This window comes from Drosophila willistoni, assembly GCF_018902025.1.
Source record: "Drosophila willistoni isolate 14030-0811.24 chromosome XR unlocalized genomic scaffold, UCI_dwil_1.1 Seg143, whole genome shotgun sequence".
NCBI lineage: Eukaryota > Metazoa > Arthropoda > Insecta > Diptera > Drosophilidae > Drosophila > Drosophila willistoni.
The window spans coordinates 7,872,472-7,893,111 of record NW_025814056.1 but is presented as its reverse complement, the minus strand read 5'-3'; the positions used below and the strand labels follow the sequence as shown (position 1 = coordinate 7,893,111).

General features: G+C 35.4%; 3 protein-coding genes across 3 annotated transcripts; 2 read left to right on the top strand and 1 right to left on the bottom strand.

Annotated features, from left to right (window-relative positions):
- Positions 1 to 874: 874 nt before the first annotated feature.
- Positions 875 to 3,499, bottom strand: LOC6645336 (coiled-coil domain-containing protein 13). Its single transcript, XM_002068218.4, has 3 exons — positions 1,865 to 3,499; positions 1,441 to 1,811; positions 875 to 1,380 (listed from the first exon to the last, which is right to left on the bottom strand). The coding sequence occupies exons 1-3, from the start codon at positions 3,284 to 3,286 to the stop codon at positions 1,185 to 1,187; spliced, it is 1,989 nt and encodes a 662-aa protein (XP_002068254.1). The 5' UTR covers positions 3,287 to 3,499; the 3' UTR covers positions 875 to 1,184.
- Positions 3,500 to 3,784: 285 nt separating this feature from the next.
- On the top strand, positions 3,785 to 5,254 carry LOC6645541 (coatomer subunit zeta-1). Its single transcript, XM_002068217.3, has 4 exons — positions 3,785 to 3,865; positions 3,933 to 4,300; positions 4,382 to 4,472; positions 4,893 to 5,254. Exons 1-4 carry the CDS (start codon positions 3,848 to 3,850, stop codon positions 4,938 to 4,940), a joined length of 525 nt encoding a protein of 174 aa, XP_002068253.1. The 5' UTR covers positions 3,785 to 3,847; the 3' UTR covers positions 4,941 to 5,254.
- A 9,524-nt stretch (positions 5,255 to 14,778) lies between these two features.
- LOC6645540 (guanine nucleotide-binding protein G(f) subunit alpha) lies at positions 14,779 to 20,073 on the top strand. Its single transcript, XM_002068216.4, has 5 exons — positions 14,779 to 15,077; positions 17,931 to 18,143; positions 18,216 to 18,384; positions 18,996 to 19,093; positions 19,173 to 20,073. The coding sequence occupies exons 1-5, from the start codon at positions 15,067 to 15,069 to the stop codon at positions 19,870 to 19,872; spliced, it is 1,191 nt and encodes a 396-aa protein (XP_002068252.1). The 5' UTR covers positions 14,779 to 15,066; the 3' UTR covers positions 19,873 to 20,073.
- Positions 20,074 to 20,640: the final 567 nt, after the last annotated feature.

The following is a 20,640-nucleotide window of genomic DNA, read 5'->3' as shown; positions in this document are numbered from 1 at the left end:
GTTGGGTGTGAGTTATTATATTTCATTTTTTTTGTCACAAATATTTTGTTTAAATTCTGTTTATTTGATTTTGAAAATTTCAAAATAATTTGCCCTGTTTGCCTGAAAATTGGAAAATTTATTTTATGTAAATTCTTTTTTTTTTTGTTTTTTTTCACATAGTTTATAAAAAATGATATAGTTAGATATTAAATTGTTTTTCGTTTCTATATTTTAAGTTTTAGTGTTAAAAAAAAATGAAAATTTTGATTCGTTTCACAAAGAGAAAAGAGAAGGAACAAAAATGAAAATGTTAAGTGAAGAGAAATGAATAACAGAACCCCATTGAAGTGCCTTTAATTTGCTAAACGTGTTTTTTATAGATAAACAATTTAAATAATTAAGCAATAAGCCGCCTAACTAACAATATATCAATATAAACAAACAAATGCAATGCAAAATATTCATATGAATGGATCGAAACGAATTTCAGTAGGAGGAAGAAGGAATAAAATGAATTGTTTCTGTTTAGAATGTGATTTTTGAGGGGTTGATAAAACAAAATGAGAGAAGTCGCAGAGCAAGTCACGAGTTGTAATTGTATTTAACATATATACATATGTATATGTATATTAAATAATTTAAAACAAATCCACTTAAACTATATAATAAAACAATAACTACAATATATAAAAAATACCATGCCTACAGCCAATTGCAAATTGTATTAACTAAAAAGAAAAAGAAAAATAAATCAATTGAAAGAAATAAATTGAATCGAATTGAATTTGATAAGCAGTGCCAAAAGCTGCTCTTTTTGTGTGTTTGTGTGTCTGTGTGGGTGTGTGTGTGTGTGTGTTACAAATAAAAACTTTAAAACAAATACAATTAATAATTGGAAACTCTTTCTTTTTATAATTTTAATAATTGAAATTTAAGCTTGGAATTGGGGTCATCTATAAATGATTGCCTCCTCCTGTGGCTGGTTTTAATTTTTTTTTTTTCATTTTTTTTGTTGATATCCGGAACAATTTTAAAATAACAAGACAATAAATGGGTAAAAACAATTTCAATGGAGATTGTACATATATATATATATATACATATCTCTCTCTCTCTATATATATATATATATGGTAGGTAGATTGCGAAATGGGAGAAGTGAGAGCTGGAATTGGGTGGTGGAAATTAGTTAGTACCAACAACTAGATGCTCTCACTAGTCGTCGGTTCTGCTAGAACCACCAATTTGCCATCGCGTGAGTTCAAAATGGTATCCAATATAATTGTCTTTGAATTATTTATAGTTTCGTCAAAGAATTTGGCATCCGCTAACTTTTCTTCGGTCAAATAATTCAATTTCTCGGTCAGCAAAGTGATCTTCTCGTTTGCCAGCTCCAATCTAATCGAATAAAGGGCATAATATTGATTATTTTGTATTCAAATTAATCAATATACTCACTGATTCTTAAGATCCTCCGTTTTGTTGGTCTCACTTGCCGTATTTAGGGTGTTGATGGATTGATATTGCGATTGATTCTCAAAACTAAATGAACCAATGGAACCGCTCAGAGAGGTGCGACTCAATGAATTGGCATAATCGGCCATGCGTTGGGTACGCTTCTTTTTATCCGATTGCACATCCAGTTCCTTCTCCAACTCTCGAATTTTCGCCTCCATGCGACTGATGCGTGTCTTCAATTTGGCATTTTGCTCAAGCGTCGTTTCGCTCTTACCTCGTTCGGTCTCGACTCGATCGGTTAATGTCTTATTCAGCAGCATCAACTGGTTCTTTTCCACCTCTAAGGCATCCAGAATGCCAACAAATTCTTCCTGCAAAAAATTATGATTGAGATGTTGAGAGAGAGATCCGAATAGGGGCTCACCTTACGAAACTCGCGACAGGAGAAGAGAAAGCCACCGGTAACAGCTCTTAGATCTGTTTCCAGTTTCTTTACCATATCCTGTAGACTCTCCATGCAGACCTCCTTCTGCTTCATCGTGGTCTGCAGCTCCAGATTCATGCCACTCAGTTCATCCATTTGCCTTCTGGCCGTATCACGCTCCTCGGTGACACGAATCAATTCGTTTCGTAGATCATCCAAACGACTCTCATACTGATGACGCTGTCGGTTTAGTTTGTCGTTCATTGTGTTTATATTAATGCCATTACAGTCGGTTTGCTCCTCCAGTTCAGAGGATCGCATCTTGTACTTGAGCATCTCCTCATTGAGATTCTTGTTGCGCACCTTTAATGCCAATGTGCGATTACGCTGATCATCGAGCTGTGTCTGTAGACTTAATATCTCCTTCTCCAATGCCTCCACTTTTGCCTTGTGGAGTATCTCACTCTTGCGTACGCCCGGGGTAAAGCGATCGAATGTGGCTCCACCGGAGTTGCCATCACCGCCGCCACCGCCACCGGAGCCGATCGAATTGCACTGCATGGTGCGAGGAGTTGCAGTTCTGGCTGTCATATCTAAATCGGAACCCAACGGAACTGGCACATAATCGGCTCGATCGGGCATACGCTCCTCATAGGAATCCAAGCGAGCTTTCAGCTCCTGCACCTTCGTCTGAAGGGTCAGTATCTGTTGGGCCCTGCCACGCCAATTGGCCTGATTGAGATTATTGGCCAGGGTATTGATATTCAAATTCTCGCCTCCAATCTCATGCTGCAGGCACTTTTGGGCCATTTTCAATTGATTTTGCAATTCGGTGTTCTTGTTACGCGTCTCAAATAGTTTCTGTTGCATATTCGAGATCTTTGCTTGAAGATCATCAGCACTGTTCCCCTTCTTGACCAGATCCTGATGCTGTTGCATCTTGTCCTCGTTTGCCTTCATTTCCTTCTCCAGTTTCTCAATCTGCATATCCTTCTTGTTCATGCGATTCTTCATCTGTTCCAATTCGGCGCGCATTTGTCGATTCTTTTTACTCAACTCAAGTATCTTGGTTGAGGCTATGGATGAATTGCAACGCAACTCATCAATGGGCACCGAATTGAGGACATCATTGAGCGACTCTACAGATTTCTTGAGGGCATTTATCTCCTGATTCTTATCGGTTATGGTCTTGGCCAAAGATTGATTCTCTTGCTCGAACTCAACTAATTTTTTTCTTAGCTTCTTGGCTTCGGCTTTTGGCATCTTGGGTTTACCAGCTGTCGTCGAGACGACCACATGGGCTGCCACGGTACTAACGGATGAATTGCAGTCCTCATGCTTGCGGTGGCGTGTCGAACGTTCTCCCTTACTGTGGCTCTCCTTGGGGGGTAAACTATACTCGGTAGGAGGTCCTTCCATCATTATAGATCATAGATTTAAAATATCAGTTCAGAATATGCACCAAATTCATGCATTAAATTTGTGTCTCTGTGTGTTTTTAAATGTTATAATTATCGTTGTTTATTTTTATATATTTTTTTTTTCTGAAAACAAGTAGTACGAAATTTGGTTTGAGAGTTTTGTTGGTTAGATTTTTAATTCATATAAAACTGAAAGCAAATGCAAAGGTCGAGAAGCTAACGTATTAGTTAGTTATATATTATAATCAGGCAAATACAAATGTACAAAATCTATTTTCAATAATATATTTCTCAAAGCATTCTACATTTCGCAGACCTGTCAACGGGAAGTCAAGGTTATTGAAAATATTCACTAATTTAATATTTAATAAATTCAAAAATAACGGGTAAAGTCTAACATAAGCTTTAACATACGACTCGTGAGTGACAATGTTAAATTAACAGAGCTATTTTACATTACTCAAAATGAGTCGATTGTCGATAAGTCGATAAGTCGATAAGTCGGCTTATGCTAGTGACGTGTTAGCAGGCAAAATATAAATTAAAAACCAAAATACACAAAATGGATGGTTTTATGATGGTAAATATTGAATTAATTGACAATAACCCAATAACTCAAGTGTTAATTGATGGCATTCGTTTCATAGGATATTATCAAGGGCATGTGTATTATGGATAATGACGGCAACCGCATCTTGGCCAAGTATTATGACAAAAACATTCTGTCCACGTTGAAAGAGCAGAAGGCCTTTGAAAAGAATCTGTTCAATAAGACACATCGTTCCAACACCGAAATCATTATGCTTGATGGTCTCACCTGTGTCTACAAAAGCAATGTCGATCTGTTCTTCTATGTCATGGGCAGTGCCTACGAGAATGAGTTGATTCTGCTGTCGGTGTTGAATTGTCTATATGACTCCATTAGCCTGATTCTCAAGAAAAATGTGGAGAAACGTCTGGTCTTGGAGAATCTGGAAATCATCATGCTGGCCTTTGATGAGATCTGTGATGGCGGGTAAGTTGGCCTATATGAGCAACAAATAAGATGACGTTCACTACATCTCTCTCCCTCTCTCTACGTGTGCATTTCGTTCAGGATTATCTTGGATGCGGATCCATCGTCGGTGGTGAAAAGGGTTGATCTGCGTAATGATGATATACCCATTGCCGAACAGACTGTGGCTCAGGTAACTAACACCTTAAATGGCCTCTTTTGGTAGTCTTCGTATCCATTTAGTTCTTCATAGCACTTCTCGCTCTTTGACAATTATTGTGCTCAATAATAATGTAGTTATATATGTATGTCAAGCTCTCGATCAAGAACAGAACAAAGTATATATACATACGTATATAGATATGTATATGTAGTTCTTCTAATTTTAAACCTTTTTTTTCCTCCCCGTTTTGTTTTCGTTTGTTGTCTTCCAAAAATGTACAAATAAATGAGAAATGAATTTAGTTCGTTTTGTTATTTTTTGATTTTATCATTTGTCACATCACATCAGTTGCATTAGCTTAATTGATCACTGAAACCAATCTGCCGTTCTATATATATATATATATATACATAAATACATATGTTCCTCGTATGTTATCTATTTTCGCAGGTTCTACAATCGGCGCGTGAACAATTGAAGTGGTCCATACTGAAATGAGGAGCGGATGCAATCACCGATGTTGTCGCAATACATTCGATTTTCCAAAACTATTTCCGCCTAGATTATAATGCCACATATACATTTATACATACATATATATATATATACGAGTATATTTAACTAGCATGAGAATTAGTTTACATTATTTCTTTGTCTCATTTTTTTTTTGTTTTGTTTTATTTTGTCGTTTCCTATTTCAAGGGCGTTCACACTCTAAGAAACAAAAGAAAAAGACTAACAAATTGTAAATTACCGAAGATGAGAACGAACTATAAAATAAAGTTTACTCTATGTATATTATATAAAGAAAAGAATTAAATTCTTATTACCCAAATTAATGTTTATCCTTTTGCCAGGCTTAAATTTGGTAAATTTTGTATTTGAACCAATTTTGGTTGGCCATACATATGTAAATTTATTAACAATTCCTCTTTAAATGCTGCTTAGGATAAATATCGAGGAAACATTGTTTTAAAAAAGTGTTTCAATATCAATATATTGAGCTAAACAGTGCGTTTAATATATGTACATGCAATCTACAATTCACGTAGATAGTGCTTAATATTCTGTCTCTGTCTTTTTCATACTTAACGGTGTAAATTTCATATTCTACACTAAACTTTCAACACTTTTACAATTTACACATATTCTATATAGCCTTATCGATGCTGAATTTCGGTTCCAATAGCTCTAAAGAAAAGGCAACAACTTTTCATATATGTATACCAAACCTTGAATTTGCTATTGCAATTCTGGAGTTCTTTAGTAAAGTCTGCTGATAATAGAACTTGGTTGTTCTTGAAATAGATATACAGACAACCTGCTCACCTTTTTGTGTTGCCTTTGAAATAATCTTATTTTGGAAGATTGACCTTAAGCGGCTTAAATGGAAGGTTTGAAATTTAATGATGTAATTGACTTACCGCCGACTTAGGTATACCATACACCAGTGAAACCGTTAACGTGTTTTTACAAGCGTATCTCAGTATCTCGCTCACTTAAGCATATGAGCACACTAGCGCCCCCACCAGACAGCGGCCAACTCCGGTCTTATGGGAAAACGTTTATATGCATAACTCGGCTGTTTTGAAACCGATTTTAATTAAATTTGCTATGTTGCTGGATATTAACATCAAATTTAAGTATGCCAAATTTGATTGATTGATTGACAAAATTACGGGCGATAGTCGAGTTTTTTCAAATTACGGGTGTGAATGAGGGCATGGCAAAATTTTTACAGATACAAAATATGCGCTCTTTACCAAAGCGAGTACTATACATACCAAATTTTGTGGCTCTAGCTAGAATATTCTTAGAGAAAAACACTTGTTTGAATTGCGGGGGCGAAAGGGGGCTGGAAAAAAATTTGAAATAAACTTGATCACATTAAATACTACACGAGTCCCTATACCAAATTTGGTGGCCCTAGCTTTTATACTCTCCGAGATCTAGGTGTTCAGACGGACAAGGCTAGATTGACTCGGCTGTTGATCCTGATCTAGAATATATTGATTTTTTTATGTGGTCGGAAAAGCTTCCTTCTGCATGTTACATACATTTACACCACACGGGTGCATGGTATAAAAAGGTCGTAATCTAATCAATAACTTTTCTTATATCTTTTTGGTCTAAACATTAAGAGTTCTTTATTGAACTTTACGAAATTTATTGAAAACTTAGTCTACAATTTGTATCTGGTCTAAGCTTAGATATATTTTGTCAAGTCGACACATTATATAGTCTTTATATACCAATAGGAATCTGCTCACTTTTAGTACTGAAAAAGTAGACATAGATATTAGTAGAAACTAGGCAAATGCAGCTCATGAATAGTATTTAAATATTAAATTAGGAATCTCTTCAAAAAACTTGCTAAAAGAAAACTCTGAAAAGACGTGACAGTCGAGTCACGATAATTCGAAATGGTAAGGTAAGATCAGTTTTTTTTTGATTTACACAGAAATTCAAATTATTGGGATTTCCAAATTAACTAATTTTTTTCAAGAGGATAGAATTTTTTGTCGACTTAACGCCATTTTCGATTTAGCGGGTTACAAATTATCAAGACTTGGCTGTACGTAGATTATATATTATTCAAATCTATCCAAAACTAGAGTCCCAGAAATTTGCTGCAATATTATATAAATTTTTATATGTTAGTAGTTTGAAGTAATTTCCTTATGATTAGAGTTCTAGAGCGGATATTATTTTTCAAAATTAATTAAAATTGATTAGTTTAGTCAAAAGTCGATTCATTCTTCCTTAATCACATGATCATTTCGTTTAACATATGGTTTCCCCTTTTTTCGTTTCGAATTTCTACGAAATCTTAACTGATTGGGCTTATCTTTATGCCAATCTGAAGAGTATATTCCATTCCATATACTTATGGTTTTTGTTCGGCTATTTAATTGCGATCAACTAAAGAGTTACATCTTGAGTAAAGCAAATCCAATGTAAATATGTATTACAATTATGAAACTGATTACAAATTGTGCAATCACAATTTGAAGTTTTGTAATGCCACAATATAAATCTATTGGCACAATATACCTATATCTGTGTATATCTGCACACTTGTTCTTATAGTAAAAACGCAAAATCGTTCAGTTATGAAAACGAGTCGCAATATAATTAATAAATCCTAGAGCAATAAAAAACAAAAGAAAATGCTACCGATAGCCACGTGAATTCATCGTCTGCTGGAGAGCCAAAAATCGTAACCAATCGATATCTATCATACACTCGGTGGGTGGTTGGTCCCTGTGGGTACGTGTACGGGTCCGTCTCCAGGTCCGGGTCCTATCATAATGATCAAGGGGTTGGCCAGACACTTGAGAACAGAGCGGGGCTAAAGAACTTCAATACAAATTTTTGTTGTATTCGTATTTTTTTACAATCTAGATCATTAAAAATCGATTAATGTATGGGTCTTAATCTCAACATCTTTATGAATGTTTTTAATTATAGAATTGTATATACATACATACATACTACTCAAGCATGTTGTTTTTCGATCCGCTCGAAAAAGAAAGAATACTTCCAAGTGCATTTGCTCTCGAGAAACTACAAATACATTGACCAAATCAAATTTGAAACCTTTTACTAACCACCAATACATACATATGTATGTATTCGTGTATGTATGTAAGTATAATAGTTAGTTGTTTAGTAAGTAAGTATGACATTAATATTGATCGTTTTGAGCTTAAACGATTTAGTTATATGGCATTCCATAATCTAGCCGGTTGTTGTTCAATTGTTGTTACACAAAGCAATCAACATGAATCGAGAGGCCATAAGATGGGGGCAGGAGTGGGGGTGTCGAGGGGATTCACCCATTTTGAAACAGTTCAAATAGATGGACAGAAGAAGAATATATTGCGCATCGATTTCACGACCTCCTATGCTGCTCACCCCAAATTGATTTTCACTTGTTTTCCACTACTCATCAATGTTCCCATGAACCATTAACGTGCTCTTTAATCAAATGCTTGTCAACATTTGCAAAAAAAAAAAAAACACAAAAAAATACCAAATACCAAAAAAACAAACAAAGTACAAAAGAGACATAATAGTAGGTAATAATAAAGTTATAGTACATTTACCCCCCACGCCTTTTTTGTGTTGTTGGGCTACTCCAGAGTTCTACGGCGTTCACTCGGTTTATCTGCTGTTTGTTGTCGAATTAGACACAACACAATGGCTGAACAGGTTGACTTCAGTTTGAACACGATGCACGGAGCTGAAGCATGGATTGGGGGCTGGGGTTTATCTCGTGTCCGATCACATCATCTACATCCATCACAATCAACCACAACAACAATAACAACAACGATAAAAAATTCCCTGCCTACAAAATTATAAAGTGACAATATCACAAATATTGACACTTATGGATTGGCCTGCGTCTAAATCACGTTTCTCGCACACCTTTCTACTCTCAAGACCTATATTAAGTGATTACGTAAACCGCAAGCAAGAAGTCTCGACCTTGTCTAATTAATTAATGTGTGTGTACATCCACACTCCAAGTCATAAAGTACAGTTGCCTTTAACTAATTTAGTAGTTCTTTATTATTGTGGGCGTATTTCTTCTTTCATTTTGATTTGCGACACGTTTTGCGAACACTCGAAGAAATTTTTTCATTATATATCAAATCTTTATACCCACAACAAATTTTTAAGATTCCCCTACACAGTTTTTGGCCTATCAAAGTTGGAACTAAAGTTTTTGAAGTCAGAAATGAAAATCTTGTACAAGTTCCCTAAAGAAACAAATGATGTCTGATGGGGAAAACTCAAAAATATGTATGGAAAAACAAAAAAATGGAAATATTTTATAAATCTAAAAATATCTATCGCTAATAGACCTTGAAAATGCATCACTTGAGTTGAATTTGATTCGAATTGAAGGATCTTTATTAACCATATACCAAATTGTTAGATTACTTTCTGTGATTATAAAAGGTAATGTCTATTTTCTCATAGAAACACCTTGTCCTTAGGTTCCAAAACCTTGGAAAGTCTAACTTTGTCCTATAGAACACCTTGTCCTTAGGTTCCAAAAACTCTAGCAAGTGATTGCCTTTGTTTTCTTTTGGTCCTTACAACTTAAATGTTGTATTTAAAAACTAAATAAATCAATGACAGAACTCCAAATGGATATCGGTTTGTAGATCGTTTGGCTTTTGATAAAATTTTGCCCGGCGACTTATGTATATATAGGTATACATATATCATTTTTCTAAGTGAGTGGAATGAGTTGGCACTGAGACCAGACCAAGTAGATGTAGGTAAGTATGGGTAGGTAGGTGGGTATTATCAATTACTCGATTACCTTTTCGTTTTTTTTTTTTTCATTTCGTTGAGGTGCTATAACTTATTTGGTGATTAGCGCCATTGATCCGACCACCGCCACACCACCCAACCAACCACCCACCCACCCACCTGCCCAATCCAAAATCGCAAATAAAATTTATGATTGCGCCTCCGAAATCTGATTTATATAACATAAACACATGTATTAGTGTAAATACGTATGTATGTACATAAATTGTTTGTTTATAGGTATTTAGAAAAGTACACACACACACATACACTTACACTCCTCTTCTCTTTATTATTTTGGTGGTTCTTGGTTTTATTTTTCGGTGAGGGGGGTTTTAGAGAGTTTTAGATTATTGGTTTTAGCATTCAGTTAGTGTCGCCCATCGTCTCGTTCGATCTACGTGTGGAATTTTGAGAGATTCCATTCTAGTTTCGGATTTTTTTTTTTTTTTTGTTGTTTTCTGTTCGGGTTAATTCTGTTTTAGCTCTTCTTTTGTTTTTGTGTTGATTTGATTTTTTGCTGCTTTACGGAAAAGGCTCATCTGGCATATCAAGTGGGTGAAAACGACGGCGGCGGAGGCGGGGGGGAAAGGAAAACAAAACTGATACTAGGAAATGAATGGCGACTTGTTTTTTAGGTCTGTATGCAATTTTCTAATGAATTTCGATATTTTGTGGTGTCTGGTAAACAAATTGTTGAAATTGTTGAAATTCCATTACCATTCGATGCAAGAAATTCCTATAAAATGATATTACATTTTGTGTACCTTTTGTTTTCTAGTTTTACGATCTTTGGCATTTAACGATGATTGTCAATTAGTTAAATTCGAATGAAATACTGTTCAAGTTACGTGTCCGATAAGATATATGGTATAATACTAATTTGCTTGTGACTAAGCCAAAAGAGAAAAAGAAATATCGAATATACTAGTCATTTTATGGTTATCAGACAATACTAAGGACACATGGAAGCTTCCTGAAAACTATATGTATGTGTTTATAGGGTATCCGAACAATGACTTTATATATTCTCAAGAATAGTTTTTTAAATATTCATTATCTTAGTGAATCAAGTGACTCTAAAAGCTTTTCGGTATGTGGGGGGCCTTTGAGTCCTAATAAAATGTAGTATTGTTCACATTTCTCGTTATTCGTTTTTGTTGTTGTTTTGTTTTTTTATGATTTTCTGTTAAATGGTTAGGAAAATTTTCGCAAATAGATAATAATTGTTTGACGACATGCCCATGAACGGAGACGAAATAAATAAATGAACTCAAGTGACGTGAAGTGTGTGTGTGTGTGTGTGTGCGAGTGTGAGGATCTCAAATCGGCCCAGACACCAAAGCAAATAATAAATGAATAAAGTAATATACATGGAATGGGCATGGGCAAGCAATCCCAACCAAATTGTCAAATATTGTGTACTGCATTGAGTCAATCGACACGAATGACAATTTTTACAAAAAGAATTGTGAAATTGTCCACAATTAAAGAAAGAAATACTGGCTATTGCCAAGGTAATGTCCACTCAATAGTTAGAGTCTCAGACAACTAATTAATTCTATTAATTATTTCAATTTAGGGAGACTTTAATACGTATTAATTGCATCTGTATATGCTATGTCGCATCACTTTTTGAGTGTCAGACAAAGTACTTCAAATTCACTTTATTCACTACTTTAATGCATAACAAGAATACTTCAAGATGCCAGCTGAGGAGCTAAGGGTTCTATGGCTGATTGATAAATCACGTATACGCAGTGTTGCTGCCCTTAATAAAATGTATATACTGAAAGCAAATACATCGTCGTAATCACTGGGAAAGTAAACTCTGATCTCAAGTATATACATTTAGGTATATGCGTGTGTGTGTAACTTGAAAAGATCCTTCAAAAACAGGTGCTCTAAATGTGTGTTTAACGTCTGCAATTAAAAAGAATTTAATTAAGAATCTTATTGTAAGTACAATCTAATTAATTTATATTTTCCTCCGTGGCGGATTTAAAGAAAGCATGTACAGGCTATCTCACTCACGCTTACAAGCACTTTGGTGGCGTTTGATGTAAAACGTTTCTACACATAACTTGGTTATTTTACATCCGATTTTTACGAAATTTGGTGGGCTAACAGATACAGATAGCAGATATCTGTTTTATAATTTTAAATGCAATACATTAATATTTGGCAGGGCTAACTAAGGACAAGTATTACTACATATGCATATTATACGACTTAACATCTTGAATTTGGTAAATCTAGCCTTCTAGAAACAAACTCGATCTGCCTGCATACTACTCGAGTCTACTTAGCACATATGATGATCTTAGCTCCTTTTTTGGCCTCTTACATGCCTACCTAAAGTCAATAGATTCCAAATCTATCCTTACTAACATTGAAAACTCAAATTTTATATTTCCTAATTATTGAATGATTATCTCATTCATTTTCTTTTTATTGTTAACTTTTGTGTATTCTACGTCTTCTAAGTCCATCACCGATTTTGCTGTAGTGTATTTAACGATTTTTATATAATGTCATATCGGTACTCTTAAAAGTCGGTCACTTCTTATCTAACAAATCTTAATCAAATAGTCATTCATAGACAAGATCTAGAAGTGAATGTGAGGTATTTTTTTTAACAATTAACTTTAAGATTTCTCAAAATCATTTCGATTTCAAATTAGCATCACTTAGAAATGGAAATTAGAATTAGAGAAATATAGAAGTTGATCTGTGCAAAAGTTAAGTAAACAACAAAGACTTTTCTTCTAGCTCATTTAGTTATAATTTATAAATTTTATTAAACGAAATTGCACAACTGTTAAAATGGTTCTACTTTATAAGCGTCTACTGTATCCATATAGAGTTCATTTAAGGTCGAATTCTATTTCATAATTTGATTGACTAATCAATGTATTATACCTATACAAACACTTTTTTCTTATGGATAATCGACACTTTTCAAAAAAAACAAAAGAAAGGTCATTCCCTTTAAAGCTTTTATCAACATGTTATAAATTTACTTTAGCTTGACTTTGACGATTTTTAAGCGTCCCCTTGTGATTGCCCTGCTGATTTTTTAACGTTTCAAAAAGGGATGATTTATTTTGGTCAGCATCTTCTCTTTAATTGTCCATATAATGATGGAAATCAGTTGATATTAAATGCTTACAGACACTTCAAGGAATTTCCTTCTAGGTGATCGCAGTACTTTGGCTTTAGTTTGTAGACATTGAACACCATTTAACACCTGTAGTTAGGGGAAAGGGTAAGGGTTAAAACTTGTAAGGGTATACAAACATTGGCATGACTTTTCTTTATTTTGTTCAGGCACATTTATATGGTATATATGGTTTGGTTGTGGTTCAACGTTTTCCTATATTGTTTCAAGAACATAAACAAAATGATGAGTACCTTTAAGACGATTGGCGAGGGGAAAGGGAAATCAACATTGACATTGCGCAGAATAACACAGATTGAATTGAACCTGGTAACTCAATGGGTAAAGGGTTTAAGGACCGACCCTGAACTGTGCCAGAGACTTGACAACAACACGAAACAAATCAATTGAGTCTCTCATCAACTCATCGATCGATTGAAATCAAATTGTTGCCATGTGGCGGCCTTCTAATATTATAGGATCGGGGCCGACTTAAGCCTCCTACAAATTTATGAGCCCAGGGAGTGAGTCAAATCCCCAGGCGCCTGGCGACGAGATATCTCTCTCTATCGGAGGGCTAGTGATAAGCTCTCTTGCATATGATGAGGGCATGTGCCCTATACTCACTGGGTAGACTGTTTTAGGGGCCTGGTACATTACATTTTAATTAGACTCTAGTCTGTCAAGTGTTGTTGTGGTTTTCTTCATCATTTTGTTGTTTGTTTGTTTGGAGTGCAAACACACTGTGCACTGGGATAATAGTAGATGAAAATCAGCCCATTAACAGGTGTCTCCTGTTTGGCTAAATGGCCAGTTCTTTTCCATAGAAAGGTTGGGCAAGGTGTCAATATGAGGGCGATGAGTGTGCGATCTCTCTCTCTCTCTCTCTCTGTCTCTCTATCTGTCTGTAATCCTCAAACAAAAAAAAACTGTCTATCAAGTGCATTACTATCAATCTATCTCCCTTGCTCCTGTTGTCTGTGTTTTTGTCTGTTGTCAAGGTAGTGCAAGGTACAATTCCATTGCAAAGTGGAACAGTGGGACAAAATGCCGCATTGCTCAGGCAGTTCACACTTGAAAATGTCAAAGCGAAAAGTTTCTTCTTCATTTTTGGTCGTTCTTTTCGTTTTGCTTTAGTTTTGTTTTTAGCGGTTCGATATGTCAAAATTGGCAGGTTCATGAGTTGGCAGCTTTCTAGCTAATACAGGATGGCAGGTTGCAGGTTGGAGGGAGTACGAATGAGATGGTGATTTCGTGATTTCGTTGTTCCGGCGTTCGTCCGGGGGTTCGAGGTTCTCGGCGCTCTATTCTTCGGGTCGCCTTTTCACTCTCATTTAACGCCAAGCACCTGTATGTGCGTGTTCGTGTGCGTGTGCATGTGCGTGAGCGTGTGTGGTTGATTTGTTATCTTATCATTGTATTCTTACTTTGAACACCCGTACAAGCAATTAACAAACGATTCGCGATTAGTCCTCTTTCCCTACATCCCTCTCTATCTCTCTCTCTCTGTCTCTCTATTTATCTTCCCATTGTGCTCATTGTGCCATTCAAGTGCTGGCGCTCAGTCTCCAGCTCTCAACTCTTTTACTCTCTTCTCTCTTTTTTGTTTTTTGCTCTCCCACTAGCTGTCTCGTTCGTTTTCAGGGGGCTATCTCTGTGTGTGTCACTTTTTTGGTTGGGGGGCTAACTGATATTTAAGAAAATGTTCCGTTAGCTGTGACTTTCAGTGTTGTGAGACCATAAAACGGTGTTAGACGTGTCGCCGGTTAAAGATCAACGATCCCCAATCAACGGATCCTCCCTATATATATATATATATATATACATATATACCACAACACATTCTTGTATTTTTGTTTTTGTTGTTTTTTTTGTCATACATACATAAAGCAAATGGATATTATTATTGCAAAAAGCAGTAAAAGAAGTGAAATCAGAACTCAAGTGCTAGATAAATATCAAACAATATAACCAAGAACTGTCAATAAACTAAAGGAATTTCAAGCATCCATATATATCGCTAGGATTCCGCAGTGCAGTGAACTAAAATTAAAAAAAAACTTTAGCAAAATTATTTGCAGAAAACACAATTTTTTACTTAAAACCATCAAAATTGATAAAACAATAGAAAAAATGAAATTAAGGTTAGTACAAATAGATTGTGAATAATACTATCTAATCCCAGAAATCAGTTCGAAACACTTGATTTTCTTTATTCACCTAAACCAGTGAAACAAAAACAAAAAACTTAAATACATATGTACATTTTAATTTTGATTTAAAGAGAACCGAAACAATTAAGAAACTTATTCTTTAAGTCTATCAAAATAATGGAAAAACTGATCTTTTATTTTTACATGTCTGCAAAATTCCTTAAAATTGAACATTATGCCAGGTTACGTATAGCCGATCCATGACCCTGCCCACTTTTTTATGTCTAATATTTATATTCTTTTTCTTCTATAATGGAAAAAAATACTAGGGACTAAAGAATTTGGATCCATAACTCTATTCTTCAGAGCTGACACAATCAGAATTGCTCTTCGAATTACTTTATACAATTCTCGTTTTCAATTCCAAATCAAATTTTTTGTGGTATAACTCCAATTACATTTTTAAAGTATTTAAAGGTGAAAGAAGTTACAAAAAGAAAATTGAAAAAAAAAAAAAAACAAATCATTACTTTTTCACATGTTTTGGGTGGTCAAAAACGTTTCTTTCACAACAAAACCCTTCAGAAAAAAACAAAAACGAAAAAAAAAAATGAAATTACCCAAGTATTGGTATTAGGTTAAGACTTCAAATCAGCATGATAAGTTAAAACGCTTGACAACGACGATTCAAACAATTCTGTTTCGACTATTTCGACTGTTTTTTTGGTATACAATATCAGTATCAGTAATACAAAACCATTGATATTACACGCACACATACACATACACCTACACACTCACACACAATTTGGATGATAATATTCGATTGACCTTTTCAAAACTCATTTCCCGATTTAAGCCCATAATTTTGGCTCCTTGGCTTCTCTAAATATCGCATGGTATAACAAATTAGTCACGGGCTAAAGTTAATTACTTTTTGCCTGAATAAATTATATTGCTTTATGGTTATTTGTTTAGATTAGCTAGCACCTGTCCATCTAAAAGTCGGCAACTAAATACAATGTGTTGTAAATTTGTTTATTTGTTTTTAGTCATAAATAAAATTACAAAAAAATTAGTTACTGTATTTTTAAAGGCCTTCCTTGATTGAAATTGATATACATATACCCACATATTTGTGTTGCCAAGACTAAGCGCCAAATGGAGGTCAACGACTGCCGGGCTTATTTATTCTTGTAAAACGGTCATAATCATGGCAATGATGGCAATATCAATAACAATATACATATATATACATGTACGTATGTATGTGGATATATGGGGGGGTTGACAAGGGTGACGATGAGGGCAGTTAAAATCAAGATTTAGTTAAGGAAATTGACGATAATAATACACGCACATAATTAAGTAGGAAATTTCACTGACTCATTGATCTACGTGATCCATAAATGTTACCTTTCCATCGATGGTAGGTTATGGTTATTCAAAGACAAGCCCCGCCAAAGTTCCCCCAAAATTTAAAAGAAAAGAAAACCAAAAACAAAAAAAAAAAATTGAAATTGTAAAAGCAAATTCATAGAAATAGTGCATAATTCATAATTCAGGTTTCATCATCATTTTTTTACACCCACTCAGTTGGGCAAAGAGAGACAGAGAGAGAGAGAGTGGGAGAGAGAACCCGAAGTTAACGATTGAGCGCCGCCAATTAACGCTGCCTCAGTTCTGATAAGGTTTCAGTTATTTTACCCCCATATCTTGAGTGGCGGGCGCCCAAAATTCTCTGATAAGACTTTTCAGTCTCACTCTCTTGCAAAGAGCACGAGTTTTTGGCAATCGCCCAATTAGAATTGCCCCCGTTGTAAAATAAAACAAAAAAAAATTAAATTGCAGGCAAGGCGCCCTGCCCACTCGCTTTGCTTTCTTTAACAAATTGATATCACATCGGATCAATAAAAATCCCGATATATACCTATATATCAATATGTATTGCAGTCTAAAGTCTGGTTAGTCTGGTATTTAGGGTCATATGAAAAATTTTCCATATACTAACATACGATAAAAGCTATTGCAAAACTTATCAATTATGGATTATTATGGGAAATATCTTTAAAACGATCCACATGAGTTCTCAATATCCTTAAAGTTCCTAAAACTGAACTGAAACGTCAAATGGGCCGTAAAGTATGCAATATATTGTGTAAGAATACGAATTTGATCTTTTAGAATTGCTTTCAGTGAGACGATCTTTTAATATAGATTTCCCATATATTTGGTAACTAGTTCTTTATCTAGGCCATCTAAAAGCTACTACCACTAAATGTATATATCTTCCGCATTGATTTAGTATCTGTCGTCCCATATATGCACGTATAGTAATGTTAATGCCTTAATTAAAGTTTGTACTTCAATAGGAAGGGTAAATGATGTTGTAACGTTTTGCCGACACTGCGTCAGATAGACCAGACCAGACCAGACCAATTTAGACCAATTCAGACCAGGCCAGCCAGACAGTATGTTTTATTAGTAATTTTTATTGTATTGGGTAGTATTTGTAATACCCCAAAGGCTGGGACCCTCTCTCTCCGATCTTCCAGCCACCAAGGTTGAACTTTTCTGCGGTTTTATCTATTGCGTTGGCGTTGGCGTTGGCGGTTTCGGTGGTGTGTGATTTTAATTAAACATAACAACATCGTATCTTTGGTTAGAGTTGTATGCAAACATTTGCACATTTCTATTTATAGATGCCAAGGCAAAGGCATCTCCTCGCTCTCTCTATGAGACAATGTCGCATTTTTCTTTAGAAGTCAGAAGTTTTGTTTTGCTTTTTAAGTAAATTTGCTTTTCTTTCTAACCCGGTTTTTTTTTTTTTTGTTTTCTTTGCAGACTTTTGCGCTGTTTGCGCCAACAGCCAAAACAAACAACAAGACCCATGCAGCAGGAAGAACTCGAAGTGGTGCGTCATCATATGATGAAGGATATGCAAAAGAATAACACGGATATGCCAGTTAAGATTCTCTTACTGGGCACAGCCGAATCGGGCAAGACGACAATTATTAAACAGATGAGAATATTGCATATCAATGGATTCACTGATGAGTAAGTATCTCAAAATGTCCAACTTAATTGTCAAATGGCAAATGTTTTTACACATTTCTCATTCTCTTACAGTGAAAGACGTGAAAAGATTCCTGAAATCTATCAAAATATTCATGACTCGATCATACAATTGGTACGACAAATGACCTTATTGGATATTGGCTTTGGTAGCCGGAGTAGCGAACGAAGTGCCGACTATATTCTATCCCTGGACTCATTGGCCCCCGACTATATGAGTGAGGTAAGGCGTGACAGGAACTCTGGCATTAAAGACATGCATTAGAAGTCTATATCTTATCCAAAGAATACAAAAACGAAAGAAAAAAAAAAAACTATGCACTTAAGCGTAAAGCCATTTTTCTGCTGTCGCAGTTAGGAAAAGGAAAAAAAAATATATAAATGACTTTGAAATACTTGAGGCTTTGCGTCAGAAATCGTGTGCGCTATATGTAGTCAGTCATTCAGTCAGTCAGTCAGATCAATTGATCGTGGTTTGTGCTTATCTTTGATTGATTGGAATGTTCTAAAGAACACAGAACAACAACAACAACAAACAAAAAAAAAAAAACTTTCCTAAACAAGTGTGTTTAGGAGGTTTGAGTTAAGGCATTTTGTTTCTGCTTTGCTCCAATAGATTTGCAAAAAACAAAAAACCAACTATGCACTTTCGTCACTAGTGTCTGAACTTTCCTCCTTACCTTAGTCTTAATGGAGTGATTCATTGTAGTCATTGGCGGGGCGATAAGATATAGCTTTGTTTCCATTCATTCATGAAATCTTTATGAGTAATATTCAAAATAAGTCACAAAACATAAAAACATTTGGCTAACTGATAATCTCTTCTATTTACAGGAATACTGTGATCATGTCATGGCCTTATGGAATGATGTGGGCATACGTTCATGCTATAATCGTTCAAATGAGTTTCCCCTGCTGGATAGTGCCAAATAGTAAGTTTAGACTTGAAATCACATTGACCCCGAAGCATGGTTACTAACTGGATTATTTAACTCTTTTCATTTTCATTAGTTTTCTGGATAATTTTGTGAGAATCAGCGATATGGATTACATACCCAGCACTGAGGATATTTTGCATAGTCGAAAAATTACAACTGGCATATCACAGATCACATTCCGTGTCCCATTGCCCAAGAGTTTGGGCGGTGGTGATCAGGAATTCCGGATGTACGATGTTGGCGGCCAGCGGGATCAGAGAAATAAATGGATTCAAGTCTTTGAGGGCATACAGGCTGTACTTTTTCTCATCTCGTGCAGTGAATTCGATCAGAATTTACGCGAAGATCCCACCCAGAATCGTTTGCAAGAGGCCCTAAAATTGTTTCGCGCCGTTTGGCAAAATCGTTTCCTATCCTCCGCCGGTTTAATTGTCTTCCTCAACAAGTATGACATTATGGAGCGGAAAATTCGTGCCGGCAAGCATATTGTTGACTATTTTCCCGAATTCGAGGAGTTCCAAAGTCGCCGCCAGCAGAATAACTTATTCGATGAGAGCGATTGGACGAAAATGTTTATAAAACAAAAGATGGTGGATATCACCCAGGAGCCGTTTAAGCGGAATTCAAGGAATCAAACGGACTACAGCTCAACGGAAAGGGAATGCTATTATCATTTCACAGTTGCCACAGATACACGATGCATTCGTGATGTCTTTAGCGATGTTCAGCAGATGATACTATCCGAAAATGTGTCGGGCTTGGCCCTATATTAGTTCGAGCTTTCCAAAATCAGAAAATGAAAATACCCCAAACTGTGATCTAACCGTATATGAATTAGATGCTAAGTAGTTCTTATGTCCGAATTGCATATATTCTCATTAAAACTCTGATCAGATATCATTCTCATTATTATTCTATATGTATGTATATGTATATGCTATGCACCTAAGCGTTAAGTTAATAAAACAAAAACCCAAACCCCAAGAAAACAAAGGAATGGAAAATAGCAAAAATGTTGTTGTAAAACTTTTTTTCTACATAAATGAATCAATAATACGTACTCAATGGAGGGAAACTTTTCGTTTCTTGTGAAACTGTGTTAAAACGATCTGAAAGTTTCAAGTTGCCCTGTTTTCCTCTTGTTAAATGTCTGGATAAACAACAATGTACGCACATTTTATTTACCTACATATGTATCTTTTCGTCTGAATTAAAGTTTTTAACCGATTGCAAATAATAAATAGATTGAAATTTTAAATTGCGCGGTATCCAAAAGTTGTGCGATAAAAATTGTTAACAGTCGATAAGTTTTGGTTTCGAACCTGGCTTAAGGCAAAATTCGGGCGAGTTGGCATGGGCAAGTATCGTGATATCGATATCGCCCTAGTTCCGCGAGTACAACTCGCACCAGATTCGATGTACTTTGAAGCGAATGTTCACTTTGGCTAAGCGAAAATATTCATTTTGGCCGAGCGAAAATATCGGTATGGCTCGGCGAATATCGCTATCCCGGCGAATTCGTTCCTGTTGTTGTTCCGTAT

Bases quoted from the DNA above. Each gene is read 5' to 3' on its own strand.
- LOC6645541 (XM_002068217.3), top strand. The intron at 4,301-4,381 runs GTAAGTTGGCCT...CATTTCGTTCAG, and splicing joins GATGAGATCTGTGATGGCGG to GATTATCTTGGATGCGGATC. The intron at 4,473-4,892 runs GTAACTAACACC...CTATTTTCGCAG, and splicing joins CCGAACAGACTGTGGCTCAG to GTTCTACAATCGGCGCGTGA.
- LOC6645336 (XM_002068218.4), bottom strand. From the start codon at position 3,286: ATGATGGAAGGACCTCCTACCGAGTATAGTTTACCCCCCAAGGAGAGC. The intron at 1,812-1,864 runs GTGAGCCCCTAT...AATTTTTTGCAG, and splicing joins CCTGTCGCGAGTTTCGTAAG to GAAGAATTTGTTGGCATTCT. The intron at 1,381-1,440 runs GTGAGTATATTG...TTATTCGATTAG, and splicing joins ACGGAGGATCTTAAGAATCA to ATTGGAGCTGGCAAACGAGA.
- LOC6645540 (XM_002068216.4), top strand. The intron at 18,144-18,215 runs GTAAGTATCTCA...ATTCTCTTACAG, and splicing joins ATCAATGGATTCACTGATGA to TGAAAGACGTGAAAAGATTC. The intron at 19,094-19,172 runs GTAAGTTTAGAC...CATTTTCATTAG, and splicing joins CTGCTGGATAGTGCCAAATA to TTTTCTGGATAATTTTGTGA.